The sequence below is a fragment of the Terrapene carolina genome, unplaced genomic scaffold (assembly GCF_002925995.2).
Source record: "Terrapene carolina triunguis isolate 2854851 unplaced genomic scaffold, T_m_triunguis-2.0 Scaffold48, whole genome shotgun sequence".
NCBI lineage: Eukaryota > Metazoa > Chordata > Testudines > Emydidae > Terrapene > Terrapene triunguis.
Genome location: NW_020664399.1, coordinates 1,671,828 through 1,687,842, shown reverse-complemented (window position 1 = coordinate 1,687,842; position 16,015 = coordinate 1,671,828). Strand labels below are relative to the sequence as shown.

General features: G+C 43.5%; 1 protein-coding gene across 1 annotated transcript in view; it reads left to right on the top strand.

The window, feature by feature from the left end:
- Positions 1-5,050: 5,050 nt before the first annotated feature.
- MYO10 (myosin X) overlaps positions 5,051-16,015 on the top strand; it is a 233,817-nt gene continuing 222,852 nt past the window's right edge. The window contains exon 1 of the mRNA XM_024209996.1: positions 5,051-5,485. Coding sequence (XP_024065764.1) covers positions 5,465-5,485 — 21 coding nt within the window. The 5' untranslated portion in view covers positions 5,051-5,464. The remainder of the gene's footprint in view (positions 5,486-16,015) is intronic.

Sequence of the window (16,015 nt, the reverse complement as noted above, 5' to 3'; positions counted from 1 at the left end):
ACCTTAAAGTCTATGAGTCTATGAGTCTATGAGTCACACATATCCCACGGGAGCCTCAAAATGGTGAGTAAGGGGGACTGATTGTTTCAGGGCTGCACTGTCCTCTGGGTTTCTGTGCCTTGGGGAGAGCCAACAGCTGCAGGGGGCACCTACACTGAACACTGTCCCAACATTTTCCACAGGAGTTCGTCCTGGACAATATCTCGCTGCTGAGGGTGACCTGGGAAGCAAGGGAGGGTCTTCTACTGCAATGCGGCTTCCGCCCTGGCCCATATGCAGCTTGCCTGTGTGCAGCAATGGTCCCCCCGCCCCTCGCGGCACAGTGGCGCGGACATGTTAGCCTGGCTGGGACAAGGACCACGGTGGCTCTCCCGATAAACCTGCGCAAGCGCATTGCACACGTTCTGGATGAGACATTCGAGGAGATTACCGAGGCCGATTACCGCGATGTGATAAACCACATCAATGCACTATTCCGCATCTAGGCATGCATGCCTAACCCTCCTCTCCCAAAGAGCCCGCACCAAAAAAATTCCTTCCCGAAAAAAACCCCGCTTACCGGGAACCTGCTCTTCTGTTTGTCCTCCACCAAGTACTGGCCACTGCGACTGGCTACCTTCCTCCTGGCTCAAGAAGAGCTCCTGGCTGCATGGCTCCAGGGATTCCGGGGTGTCTCCATCCAGCCCACCACCCTCACTCCCGTTTTCCTCCTCCTCCTCCTCCCCCCCCCACCAGCTCTGAAGTGTTCATGGTGGTGCTCGGAGTGGAGGTGAGGTTAACCCCAAGTATCGCATCCAGCTCTTTGTAGAATCGGCAGGTCGCAGGGGGAGCACCCGAGCGGCCGTTTGCATCGTGGGCTTTGCAGTAGGCACTCCGCAGCTCCTTCACTTTAATCCTGCACTGCAGGGCGTCCTGGTCATGGCCTGTCAAGGTTCCTTCCCCACTCTGAACTTTAGGGTACAGATGTAGGGACCTGCATGACAACCTCTAAGCTTCTCTACCAACTTAGATCTGCTTTTGCTGCCACCACTCCCAATGTGCTAACTCCCTTCCCTGGGTAGCATTGAGAGACTCTTCCACCAATTCCCTGGTGAACACTAATCCAAAACCCCTTGGATCTTAAAACAAGGAGGAATTAATTATCCACCCCCCCTTCCCTTTCCCCCCACCAATTCCTGGTGAGTCCAGATCAATCCCCTTGGATCTTAGAACAAGGAAAAATCAATCAGGTTCTTAAAAAGAAGGCTTTTAATTAAAGAAAGAAAGGTAAAAATCATCTCTGTAAAATCAGGATGGAAAATAACTTTACAGAGTAATCAAACTTAAAGAGCCCAGAGGAACCCCCTCTAGCCTTAGGTTCAAAGTTACAGCAAACAGAGGTAAACACTCTAGCAAAAGGTACATTTACAAGTTGAGAAAACAAAGATAAAACTAACACGCCTTGCCTGGCTGTTTACTTACACGTTTGAAATATGAGAGACTTGTTCAGAAAGATTTGGAGAGCATGGATTGATGTCTGGTCCCTCTCAGTCCCAAGAGTGAACAACCCCCAAAACAAAGAGCACAAACAAAAGCCTTCCCCCCACCAAGATTTGAAAGTATCTTGTCCCCTTATTGGTCCTTTGGGTCAGGTGTCAGCCAGGTTACCTGAGCTTCTTAATCCTTTACAGGCAAAAGGACTTTGGAGTCTCTGGGCAGGAGGGATTTTATAGTATTGTACACAGGAGGACTGTTACCCTTCCCTTTATAGTTATGACATGGCCCCTTTCCATCATGTCCTTTGATACCTTCCCGAAGGTATCGTAATTCCTATGGCTGGAGCGCAGCTGGGACTGGACAGCTTCCTCTCCCCAAACACTGATGAGGTCCAGCAACTCGCCATTGCTCCATGCTGGGGCTTGCTTGGCGCATGGAGGCATGGTCACCTGGAAAGATTCGCTGATAGCATTCCACGCCATGGTGGGCTGAGCAAACAGGAAGGGGATTTTTAAAATTCCCGGGGAATGTAAAGGGTGGGTCACATGGTTGGTTACCTGAGGCCAGGGCAGTAGAGTTTGAACTGATGATGAGAGTGGCTAGAACAGGCATTGTGGGATACTGCCGAAAACTTCTGGAGGCCAGTCACAGCGCATTGGGTGGCCACACTGGCACCGCAGCGCTGCAGCGGCAGCGCAATACACGTTATTCCTCTCGGGGACGTGGAGTACATGCAGCGCTGCAACCACGGAGATACAGCGCTGCAAATGCCTTGCCAGTGTGGACGGGGAGTGAGTTACAGCGCTGGGGGCGGCTTTACAGCGCTGCAACTCGCAAGTGTAGCCAAGGCCTGAGTGGCAGAAGTAGAGAAGTGACAGACAGTGCTGCTATTCACATGGTGATGTCATAGGGTTGGGTGATGCATCCCCAATTACTCTTCTTTCCTGTCCTTCTCTATTGTGATCATTGCCTGTACCAGATCACTGTCTTTTGTCTGTCCTGCTGCTCATGCTGCTATCGGTATGTGCTTTTGCCTACCCTTTCACAAACAGCTCTTTGGGTATGGTACTGCAGCCAGAGGCTCTTTTATTCGAAAATGTGTATTTCATGGGAGCATACAATACAGATTTCAGAGTAGCAGCCGTGTTAGTCTGTATCCGCAAAAAGAACAGGAGTACTTGTGGCACCTTAGAGACTAACAAATTTATTAGAGCATAAGCTTTTGTGGGCTACAGCCCACTTGCATCCGAAGAAGTGGGCTGTAGCCCACGAAAGCTTATGCTCTAATAAATTTATACAATACAGAGACATTTTCCCCTGGCTGTATTCTGTGTTCCTAAGGCTATTGCTTCTGGTGCTGTGCTGTGTGCTACAGGAATGCAGCCATTCCCTTCATCCTTTTATGAGCTGGGGGAGCATAGCTATTAGAAGGGGATTAGTACCTCTTTTCTCACCCTTATCAGGAGTTTATCCTTTCTTCTGTACCTTCAATGGAGAAGATCAATTCTGTTTTCAAACACAACTTTATGTAAACTAAACTAAAGTGTATGTAGCTATTAGTGTAAATTACCCCCTTGCCTCAACTGTAGGATTTTTTTTATATGTCTGATCCTACCTTTCAGTTGTATCTCCCATTGCTTTACCTCTCTTATTTTAGATCTAAATCTACTTTTGTCAATGTCACACCTGCTGGAATTTCACTTTTTATTTCTACGTATTATGACACCTAAAATGTGGAACTTCAAATGAAGATGAAAGGTAACTTTATACATTTGTGTTGAAGAAAAGATCCCATGTTATTTTAAGCTTGTGTAGTAGTGTTTGTTGTGCACCTTACATTTGAGTCTGTTACACCTTTAAAAAGGCCAGTGTTGTTGGGTGTTGTTATGCTGCTGATTTCCAAGGATCCTGTCCTGTATTACTCACCTATGCAAAACTCCCAAATAAGCCAAATGGGTTCTGGGTGTGAAAGGAATGCAGGACCAAACATTTACATTTTCTCTATCTATTGTTGTAACTCTTTTTTTAGTGCGGTTCTTCCTGAAATATAAATGTGCCAGGTCACACCTTTTTAACCATATACTTAGATGGCCTGACTCTTCCTCGCCTTGCACCTTGTGTAGTGATTTATGACAGCACAAGGCAGGTGTAAAATGATACTAAAGCAAAATGGTAGCTGTGTAAAGATGTAAAAATTGCTGTACAAGATGCAGGAGAATTAAGCCTAGGATAGTCTAAAATGATGGACTCCCACACTGAAGTAAGACTATTTTGATGTGTACTACTGCGAACTATGCCAGTAAAATATTGAATACTACAGTATATTTTTATAAGGGCAGAGTATGTGTCCTGGTGAAGTAGATGCTACGTACAAAATTCCTACTGACTTTAATGAGTTTGTTGTGTGCAAAAAGACTGAAGGATGTAGATCCTTTAAAACAGGTGTAAACAGTGGTCTCCTAGTACCTTTGTTTGATGACAACACTTCACATTGGCTTTGCATTTCAAAATAAACAGAACCTTTTAAACTAGGAACTAGGGGAGTAAGCAGGGCCAACTCTTTGTATCGTAAGTGTCTGCGTTTGTTTGCATTTGTGTTTACATTTTGAAAAGGCTTTTTTATGCCTTAGGGTGTGATTTGAAGTAAAGTGTCTTTTCATGGCAATTCAACTTCTGATTGATAGGAATACACGAAAGAGACCAACTATATATATATATAATTTTTGCCTCATCCATGGCTCATTGGGGCAAAAAAATAGAGATAAAACAATAATTTAAGAACACCCTTCAGCTGGCAGGAACAACGCAAAATCCAGACAGGAGTGAATTTCCTTTATTGCATTATGAGGTGGGAAAGTGCACTGAATTCCACACGAGCCTCCAATAGCTCAAAGTAAACTGCTTGGGACAGAGACTAGCTTCACTTCTGTGTCCTTGGCGGCACTAAACAGATTATTAAGCACCAATAAACAGTGGTGTTCCTGAATCGTTTACTACTGTACACGGCTTCAAACAGCGTGCTGGACTCTGGCGTCTCTCACAGGTTTATTTAGTTTGTGGCTGCCTCAGGGAGTCACCGATGGGGGTGCAAATGAAGCGAGATCAGGTCTTCGCAACCACGCCGTTGCAGAGCAAAGAAGTGACCCCCAATGCCTGGGTTTCCCCAGGCAGCTCTGAAGCCCCCTTCCCTTCTCCTCTTCAGGAGACTGCGCGGCCTAGAGAACGATATTGCAGGACAGTGGGAGGCTCCACGCGCGGCCCCTTCTCTCCGGATAAACATCCGCAGCAGCAGCGATCGCATCGGCTCTTTGTTGTGTGGGGGCAACCCCGCGGCGAGCCCTAGGTGAGCCGGGCAGAGCGCGCGGCGGCCGCCCCAGCCCGCAGGCAGAGGAGGGCTCGCGCCGGCCGGGTCGGGATTCCAAAGAGGCGCTTGGCCGGGATTGGCGGCGCCTCTCCCGTGGGGGCGGGGACTCTGCCAATCCCTGGGGACTCTCCCGCGAGTGACCTGAGAGGGCCCTGCTGGCTGCTGCTCTGCGCAGGGAACAGCGCAGCCGGAGCGTGTGTGTGTCTCGCTCTCTCTGCAAGTCCCTGCAGGAGCTGCACGCCCTGGACAGCTTGGGGGCACTTACGCGGAGCAGACACGTGCTTCTCGGCGGCTGGATCCTCTCTCCTCCTCATTTTTTTTCCAGCCCCCGCTCCAAGCGAAGGCAGCAGTGTGCCACCAAGGTTTCTGGTGCAGCCACTTGCCACGGATCTGAGGACACTGGGGAGAGAAAGAGACAAAGGAGCCTGTCTGAATGAACGTGCTGCTGACTTTGGGGGAGAGGAAGAAGTCAAGAGAGGGGGCAAAAGTGATGGCAGCGATGGAAGGGGTGTGAAAACTGAAATACTTCAGTCTTGCTGGGAGTAATCGCCCTGGCCACACATGGTTTGCTGCTCAGCCCTTTTGCTAGACTGACTTCCTCAAGTTACATTCTCCACTTCAACAATGGATAACTTCTTCACTGAGGTGAGTACGGGAAGGGGCAGTTCTCTGCTGTAGTGATCAGCTCTTTCTAAAGAGCAGATTTATGAGATCTATTCCCCCCGTCCTCTCCATCTGGATTGCTTTGTTACAGGAGCCCCCCCCCTTCAAAAATAAAAGGGGGGCAAGCTTCTCTTCCAGTTACTAGCCCTCTGGCTGAAAGTTTTCTGCTTTTCGCATGGTTTAAACACATTATTTTTGCAGCTCTGTCAGGGTGTGAGAGTTGGGAGATTACCAAAAGAAAGCGATTTTATATATATATATAGTGGCAAAAAATATCCTTTAATGACAAGAAGAAGATAGTTTTTAAAACTATGAGTCGTGGCAGGTCTGCAGTGCGATTGCCTCTAGGTGAGTTTCCTTTTGTGTAGACTGTTTGCTGTCTGTGTGGCACACGCACTGTGTACTCTGTATTAGGTCAGCAAATCATGAGGCTTTTGGCCCATTGACGGCATCTGTGAGCTAAATGCTAGAAGAAAAGTGCCGGCTTTGCAAGATCACCCTTGTGCAGAAAGCCCACTAAAACTTTAAACAAGGACATGGCTAAATGCCTGGTTTCTCACGGAGAGGTCTGGTATTTCCTTTCAAAAACTTGTTGGCTTCCTGTGAGAGGGGTACACTAGTGACTGCAGGGGTTCGTGCACTTCACTGCCAGAACAGAAGGAGAGGGGGGCAAGGGAAAAGAAAAGGATTTATTCCACTTCTGTTTCCCCTGCTGACCAAGTCATAACATTGGCCAGACATTGCTTTTTTGTAGTTTGGGATAATTGCAAACGATGCAATTTTAAGATTGTCACTTGTAATCCTGAGTTAGGTCAGTTCATGGTTGATATTAATTGTGCTCTGACTAAAGTTAATTTAAGAACACTTTATAAAGAGTATAATAAACATTTCTGGGGGACTTTGATGGACTGATTTACAGAAGTGCTGAGAACTCACAGCTCTACTGAAGTCAATGGGACTTGTGAATGCTGTGCACCTTTTGAAAATCTAGATCTAATGTCCCAATCCTGCAAAGATTTACACTCTTGCTCATCTGCACGGCAAGTAGTGCCATTCAGATCCCTGGGACTGCTCACTGCATAAAGTTAAGCACAGGGAAAGTCTTTAAAAGATTGGGGCCCAAGTGTGCTACTGATTGTCAACCATGATGTCTTCAATTTCACATTCACACATTTAGAGCTGAAGTCAACATAGTAGGTGAGTTTGCTACTTGCAAAATAGCTTTGGTTGCCGTTCCCTTAGCTGACTCAACAGATTTCAGTATTCTTGCACAGTACTTCTGCATGTAATTTTGTATTCAGAGAAGGTGGTGTGTGACAGTTCTCCCAGCTTTTTGTTTTGTTGAACGTTGTGGTTTTAGCATACTAAGGGGGTACCCACAAATACAGTATAGTGTTTTTGTTGTTTTGATACAGAGAGAAAAAATGAAATATATCTGCGGATAACAAGCAATAAAAATGACAGTTTTGACCATCAGAATGTCTTATGGACACTGAGTAAATGCTGGTAATTAAGGTTTTGGATAACTGAGGACTTTCTCAATACAATACATATTGACGGACATGATCCTGTTTTGGATAACTGGGATAGTACTAATAGAGAACAAGGGGAGGTGTTGTGTGTGATTAAAACAGGACCAGGTATCTGGAGGTCTAGTTTCTATTCTTAGCCAGGCCACCAATTTACTGTGAGACCTTTGGGAAATCACTCTGCTACTCTGTGGCTTAGCTTCCCTCCTCCATAAAAGGGCCAATCCTTTCCTACCTTGCAGAGGTGTTTGATGTCTATACAATGCATTGTAATCTCAGAAGAAAGGTGCTAGAGACGCAGGAAGTAGTATCACTGTGAATGGTAAAACACAGTATCAGAGGGGTAGCCGTGTTAGTCTGGCTCTGTAAAAAGCAACAGAGGGTCCTGTGGCACCTTTAAGACTAACAGATGTATTGGAGCATAAGCTTTCGTGGGTGAATGCCCACTTCATCAGACGCATGGTAAAACACACTGTCTTCTCCTGAAGTGGAAGGGAAAAGCAAACAGCATGCATTTTAATATGGGTAAATGTATACCTCCTAGGAACAAAGAGAGTAAGCCATATCTACAGGATGAAAGACTTGATTCTGGGAAGCAGATGGGGAAACAGAGTCAGGGAGAAGTTGTCACTTACCTAAGGTTATGCAGGGAGTCTCTGACATTGCTGGAAATAGAAACTGAATCCACTGGCTTTGTCTACACTAGACAGTTGTACTGCTTTAACTATACCAGTACAGTTAAAGCGGTACAACTCCTACTAGTGTGGATATAGTTATATTGATGCTTTATTTTGGCATAGCTATTCCAGTACAGGAAGTGGAATAACTATACTGATATAAACACATCTGCAGTAGGACTTCTGCCAGTATAACTATTCCAGTTAAAAAAAATAAAAAATCACACCGCTAACTGAAATAGTTATGCCAGTAAAGCTTCAGGTGTAGACTGGGCCTCTGTCTTCCAGTACTGTGCTTCAGCCACAAGAGTATCCTGTACCCTCATGATATAGCAGCTTTCATGTGTTTGGTGCTGCTGCTATTCCCACAAAAAAAAAAAAAAAAAAAAAAAAAGCTGATCTGTTTACCAGAATTGTAATTCGTCAGATAAAAGAAGGTTTTATCCAGCACTGCATACAAGACATCTTCATGTGTAAGGCAAGAAACATTCTGTCATATGCCATAAGAGGGAAAAATTCTGTCATATGCTAGGTTAACTCGCAAGAATTGTGAGTGGTAAATCCTAAAGTAACGTTGGCTTTTTAAAGAGAATAGTCCCTTATCTTTCAGAAGCTTATTTTGCATTAAGAGCAAGTTTCTCTGCAACGTGTTTCAGCATAGCGTTGCCAAATTATCGTAAAAAGTCACCAGCCCTGACACAAAATACACTTGTTCATCCTACTATGATGATGAAGAAAAGAACTAATGGTATTTACTTGTCCATTAGCTGAAATTACTTGCCCCAGGCAACTGATTGAGTAAAATTTTGCCAGGCTGCATTAGCATTTCAACATATATTTATGTTAATTTATGGTTGCTAAATGTGCCTTTGATCTCTCCTAAAAGCTTTTTCAACATGTTGATATTACTTTAAAAGATTGGTAAACATAGCACCTTGGCTTTAATCTATATCCAAAGACCCACCCAAAAGTATAAACATTTTCCTTTCCTTGAACTGGTGAATGTAGGTTATATATTGAGCTCAATACATAGTAAAGTAGAAACACATTAAGGGCCTGATCCAGGTGCCACTGGGATCAGTGGAAGTCATTTGAGTAAGCCGTTAGTTGGCTAAACTTGATTGAAGCAAACATCCTGTAACTGATATCTTTGAGAATTTAATTATTTGTGTCCCATTATATTAATATCCCATTGTACCATGTGAAAGAAAGGAGCTGTGTAAGAAAAATGTATATCCAGGTAACAGGCCTGATTCTGCTCTCTTTTAACAGCAGCATAGATCAGGAGCAATCCCTTTGAAATCAATGGAGTTAAAAACTGTTATGAGAACAGAACATATGTTACTTTATTTCTTTAAAAAAAATAAAATTTACAGCACACCTCCAGTCTCTGTGTTCTCAAAATATTGCAGGCCAGGTTATTCACAAAACTCTCCTTTTTTGAGTTTTGTGAATAACCTCAAAACAGCGGGACTGTTGCAAACAGTCATTACGGGAAAAACATACCCACTGTTGTCTGCATGTATTTTTTTCATAAGTGCCTAGATAATGATAGGTGCTAATTGTAACCAGCTCTTAATACATTTTGTTACTCACTGGAGCGAACACATCAAGCAATTGCCTAATTGTATTAATGTGTGTGTACGTTACAAAAAAAACCATTCTTGTTGGCACTTGTCTGTTTTAAACAAGATCTGGAATCCTGACTGAGTGTTGGGAAGTTCATGCCACTCAGCTGACATACTCACTTCAAACTGATTTTTTTGGAGTGAAAAACCTGAAGGCATTAAACTCACAATTGAGTTTCTGTTTCCTCACCACCTACCTTCATTAGGCAGTGCTGTAACAAGAACTTGTGTCTGGCCTTCCATAGAAGCCATTTCTTTTTTCCAGGGGTTTATAACTCAGCCATTTAAAAATTGCTTCAGGGAGAAAACTAGAAGGTCTCAGTCCAGGAACCCTTTTTTCCCCTCCCCCCTTCTAAATCCTGTTAAAGTTATACTTTAAATAGTTACTTTCTTAAAGTTCTTAACTAAATAAAATTAATTAAAAATTGATTTTGATTTTAAAATACTTTTTCAGGCTGGTTAACCTGGATTAAGACCTTTGTTTATTTGAAAGAAGCGGATTGGTTAGGTTATTAACTTTCACTGACCATGAACATAATAGTATTTCATATTCTTTTAAAAATTGTCTGTTAACATCCTATGGCTTTATGATAAGCAAATCCATTTTTTTATCATTTTAATTCTTAATAGAGCCATTATGATCCATTGAATAAGACAGCCCAAATATTTCCCACATATATAGCCAACTGGTTAAACAGACTGGTTCAAGAGAAGACATTCTCGTCTTTTAGCTGAGGTCGAAATCTAGGGATTTCAATGGGAGTTTTGCCCAAATAAGCGCAGTTGGCTGCGGGATATAATCGTAGCGAGGAAGGAACACAAGCAAATATTGTGTCTGCACACACAAGTGGAGGCATTGGGGGCAAACAGCACCATCTCTTTTGCCCCTGAAACTTGCAGGAGGCCACATCACATGTTTAGCTTCTGCAGTTTTGGAGGCTGTGTAGCAGGGTAGGAGAGGATGAGGCCAGGAGAAAGTTGCTCTCCATAGCATTAATCCCCTTCTGACAATATATAGCTTGTCAGTGCTGACCCAATGCTCCTTCACATCATGTGAGTCGCAGCTGAGGTTCCTGGGGGAGCCATGCTATCATGGGGGCCAAGGGTGCTCCGAGAATGGCCTTCCCTTTCTCATGGAAGTTGCATGGGATTCCCTCAGGCTCACAAGAGCTCTGTGCTCCTGCTGTTTCTTTGGTGGAACTCGTGTGGTCACATCCCCTGGAGCACTTGTGGGCCGGGGGGCAGAAAACACTGTGGCCTACACAGTCGAGAGACTGATGAGTAGGAGACTGAGAAACTTCACACGCATCAGGATGTATTTCCCTGGTTAGGCCAAATGGTTCCAAACATAGCATGTTTCCTTGAAAGAAAAACAGAATGTGTTAACCAAAGTAGGCCCAATCCTGCAACCTGCCCACATAGCCATTGAGTTCAGTGGGACTTACGCATACAGAAAAGCTGCAAAATGGGACCCAATTGCTGTTATACCTAAAACTCTTTAAAAAGATAGCACCAAGGGAGTGTTTTCCCTAATTCTTGCAACTCTTGGGCCAATGCTGGCCTCTACCCTGGACTCAGATTATGTATGGGCCCTAAAGGCACTGCAGCCATCTGAGGGGGAGAATGCTTCCTTGTGCAGGAGCAGTGTAGGACTGCTATATGCAGTCCTACCTACACCCCTTTGTAGACTTCGGCACAGAGGATGGCCTGGGGAATAGAGGAGGAATGTCCTGTGGCACAGCATAGAATGAGTCTGTGTGTTTAATTAAAAGTATTTTATGCTAGTTGACCTGTCCTTTTACACCAATGGTTCCTAGGCCCATGATAGAACAGAAAAGAAGTTTCAGGATACTCTGAACCCCCTCCGATTTAGCCACAAAGAAAAGGAGGATGGTCATGATTCCCCTGGATCTGTTTGTGGAATCCCTCCCAATTGAGAGCCTGTGCATTAGACCAAACACCTGCATCTGACTTCTAATAAGTAGTCGGTCTACTTTAACATTACCAAGATTATATTAATTGTTTAATAAATAGAATATCTTACATGTATGTGTAGATCAAATGCCTTTCATTCCAGATGATCACCCACCATTTCACTAACTACATATGCAATTAAAATGCAGCCACTACTAGGCCGGAGAGCAGCCGGAGGTGAGATATACAGCTCCTGTAGATGCACTATCTTTAATCTAGCTAGCTCACTAAAAATAGCAGCAAGGATGCAGCAGTGTGGGTTTGAGCATGGTCTGTACAAGCCCACCCAGCCCCGTGGATTTGTACTGGAATTGCTAGCCTGTGCTGAAGTCTGCTGCTGTGTTTTTGCTGGTATTTTTGGTGAGCTAGCATAGGTATTTTTGCACAACTGCAATTTACACCACTGGTTGCAGTGTAGACATAGCCAAATGCCAGTTGTAAGCCTCCTTTTGTGTGATTGTTGAATCTGCTTTACAGGCTGAGGAATGGAGGTTACAGCTGAAAATATAGCAAGTACAATAGCTATTTTTCTAAATGAAAGGCTAGGTCCACACTACCCGCCTGATTTGGCGGGTAGAGATCGATCTTCTGGGATCGCTTTATCGCGTCTCATCTGGGCGCGATAAATCGATCCCAGAAGCGCTCCCCCGTTGACTGCGGAACTCCTGCTCACCGAGAGGAGGAAGCGCTGTCGATGGGGGAGCTTGTCTGCGCCGCGTGGACCCGCAGTAAGTAAACTTAATTCGATCTAGGAAATGTCGACTTCAGCTACGCTATTCTCGTAGCGGAAGTTGCGTTTCCTAGATCGATCCCCCGCCCCAGTGTGGACCAAGCCAAAGTGTCCTGCAAGTGGGCCAAGTATATTTGTTGCTTTTCCCATCCAGAAACAACCTGAACGGCTGAAAAGATTTACTCTGGAGATATTAAGTGAGCTGCAATGTGTACAAGAGGCCACCCTTATAAGGCAACTTATTTATTTTTAAAAAAGAGCTAGTAATTTATCAAAATAACTCATCTGTATAGTTTATTGACCAGTGGCGTGTGGTTTATGATTATTTTATTATCTGTTGAAAATGTAATCCAACAGATGTGCTGGATTAGAGAGTGAGAGTTTCAATGCCCATCTATGTGGGGGAAACAGAGCTCAAAGATCTGTTTTATGCTATACCATGCTAGTAGAAATCACTTGAAAACCGTGTGGTTTAATATATTTAGCTGACAGCCTAACCCTGTGTGCAACAGCAGTGTGTGTCACTGACAGATTCCATGGGCTTTCAGTGGATTTGCTGCCCCATTATGGCACAGATGATAGGGTGGCGCACCTCATCAATAATTACAATGTTAATTAGGTCAGTCCTTCAGTAGATTGTACTGTCATTGTAATATTCTTGCTAAATCCTAGGTTTATGCTTGGTGAAAGCCTATTAGTTTTTCATGAAGCTCTTAAATTATTTAGCTTTAAAAGTTGTCTCCAGGAAAAGTGATACTTCTGGATCTCTGTATAAACTACTGTAGTTCCATGGAACAAACAAACAGTCCTAGTCCCTGGTAAGCGTGTGTGCGAATGTTGATATAATTGTATTAGAAACTATCATTCTGTATTTGTTCAGAGTCTTTTTATAGAACTCTGTGAGAAGGTTCCAGTGGCTGGGAACATTCAGCAGATAAAACTGGCCGAGGGCTGTACTTTCCTTAGTGAATCATAGTTCCCGCTTGTGGTCTGAGCAGAGACATAGTTCTGGGTGGAGTCATGGTTAAAGGGGCAGGAGATGAGGAAGTCTTTATGAATCAATAGACTGTTGGAAAAAAATAATACCACCCTTCAACTACTAATTCTAGCCACTACTGCATATGTACTTACAGTCTCTTGTAAAGTATTCAAGGCTTGTCGTCCCAGACAGATCACAGTTTCAAATTCCAGGGAAAGGGTCATGGTTTGGGTGTTACCATTTCTACTGATTTTCTTCTATTTCCTCATTACCCTGGATTTTGCCAGTAGAGAGGCAATAAGCAGCAGGATGGCTGGGCACAAGGACAGCAGTTTTCACTGAACTCACATCCATTTATTTTTTGTTTTTGTTCTAATTTTTGGCTGAGTGAAATATAGTTAAGTACCTCTGAAGAGGAAGAATAAAGGTATGTTAATAATGGCTATAATTTCAGAGAATGCTACCATGGAGGTCCTGGACTTCAATCTCTTACCTAGCAGCCTAAATTTGGCCTTCAGGACCTCTCTCCTATCCTTCCCTATGTCATCGGTACCTACGTGTACCACGACCACTGGCTCCTCCCCAGCACTACACATACATCTCTCTAGATGTCTCGAGAGATCTGCAACCTTCGCACCAGGCTAGCAAGTCACCATGCAATTCTCCCGGTCATCACAAATCCAGCTAGCTATGTTTCTAATCATCGAATTCCCCATAACTATTACCTGTCTCTTTCTAATAACAGGAGTTCCCTCCCCCTCTCAGTGCAATTGGATACCATGACATCATCTGGAAGAAGGGTCCAACTATGGAATCGTTTCCCTCTGTTCCAATTGGATGTTCTCCTTCCCTGAGACTTTCATCCTCCTCAACAGCACAGAAGCTGTCAGATGGGGGTGGGACCGTTTTACTGTGTCCCGGAGAGTCTCATCTATGTACCTCTCTGTCTCCCTTAGCTCCTCCAGTTCAGCCACTCTGGTCTCCAAAGCCGGTACACGGTGTCTGAGTGCTAGGAGCTCCTTGCACCAAATGCACATATATGCCACTTGCCCATAGGGCAGATAATCATACATGCTGCTTTGGGTGCAATAAACTGGATAGCTCCCACTGTGTTGCTGGACTTCTCCTGCATTCTCTTTTTACTCCTGCAGTTCATTCCTTTGTTGATGTTTTGTTTTTCTCAGGGGTGTTTTTGGCTTTAAGTTTAAAGAATGTTAAGTGTATCTAGCCCCCTCTCACAATCTCCCTCTAAACTTTTTAAAGCCCTGGTCTTCCTGAGTATCCCCGCCCCGTGGTTAAGGGTTGATGGGTACAAGTACAACTCTATTTCAGACAACCCCTCCATTCAAACAGGTTTACAACATTTTCATTATTGTGGAAAAGCTGCTAAATAACTCTGGCACTCTGCAGTTTAAAGAGGTGACCTTTTGAAGTTTGGGAGTAAAATGAGAACTGATATTGTGATACAGAGCTATAAGATAATTTAAGTACATCCATGCTAAGGAAAATATTAAAATGCTGAGTGGTCTGTAATATGCCAAGGCATTATCCATGTTTTGGGAACGTCGGGGGGACAAAACTTCTATCTAGTCTTCAGCATTTCTAAAGATACCATTTAAAGATAGCATAGAGACAGGATTAATTTGATTGGCTTCATCATAAATTCAAAGATGCAGATTTTTAACAATGAGGGTAATTAACCATTGGAACAACTTACCAGACGTTGTCGTGGATTCTCTGTCCATTTTAAAATCAAGATATGCTCTAGTGGAAACAGGAATTAATTCAGGGAAATTCTATGACCAGTGTTATAAAAGAGGTCAGACAATTGTCCTTTCTGGTATTATAATATATGAATCTTTTGAGTTCAGGATGAGTCCCTCAAAATTGGAGAAATCTGGATTATTTATTGTTGGTTTTGTCTAAGATTAGCTACAGTTGGGAAGGAAAGCATGAAGAAAGGGGGGAAAAAACAAGGTTGTCAATTAACATCAGCTTTGGGTTGATTTGATCTATGGTGTCTATCTAGAGCAAAATATATTACTATATGATGGCTGTCCAATCGGGTTGGTGATCACTGTTCAGTTTCCCTTGTGTCTATGTCACAAATCACAACATTTGGCTCCCTTATTAGCAACCTCCTTAGAGAAGCCAATAACCCTACATTCAGTCTCCTATTATTGCAGCAAACCTTATAAATTAGAAACTAAATTAGTTTCCCACTAATTAAAAGGTTCCCCACTAATGCTTTGGCTAAATAACTGTTGTACAAATTCTGTTCAAGGAGGGAAAATATTGATTATGAATTGATCCTGACAGTTTCTAAAAGGCTTGGACACCCTTTCTGGAATTGCTGTTTGAAAGAATTCAGAAATGTTGAGAATTTAGGGCTGGATAACTTGGTAGTCCAAGTAGGCCTGCTCACAACACATAAATACAGGCGTGCTGAATTGGAGCCTAAATTAGGGAATTATAGTATCTCATAACACCTTCTAGTCCACTCCAGGATTCATGGCACCCTAGCAAATGGTGTATTTTATCAATGCCCTGTGACATCTAGCAGTCTGCCATACCTCAAACATTATTAGAGTTTAGTGGTATATTCCCTCTTAATGAAAACTTGTTTGTATATTTTCAAATATAGCTTATAGCTAAATTAAACTACTTTAGAGGGGTATTCTGCCTGCTTCCAAGGACAGGGATGTCAGATTTCAGAAACATGTTATCCTTCTTCACTGGAGATTCTTGCATTAGAGTTTTCTCCAAGTAAGCTCATTCTAGTTCACACCAGCATAAGGAGTTTTTCTAGTCACAGATGGGTTCAGATGGGTAGGTAAATTGCAGCACAGTCCTTTATAGGTGATATTATTACATTTCTGTGTGTGTTGTGCCCCTCCCCCAATGGAAGAAAAAGGGAAGCAGGAGGGAGAGGAGCTTTTCAGCATGGGAGTCTAAGCATAAGATTCTTAATTACCCATATGATCCCAACAAAGGG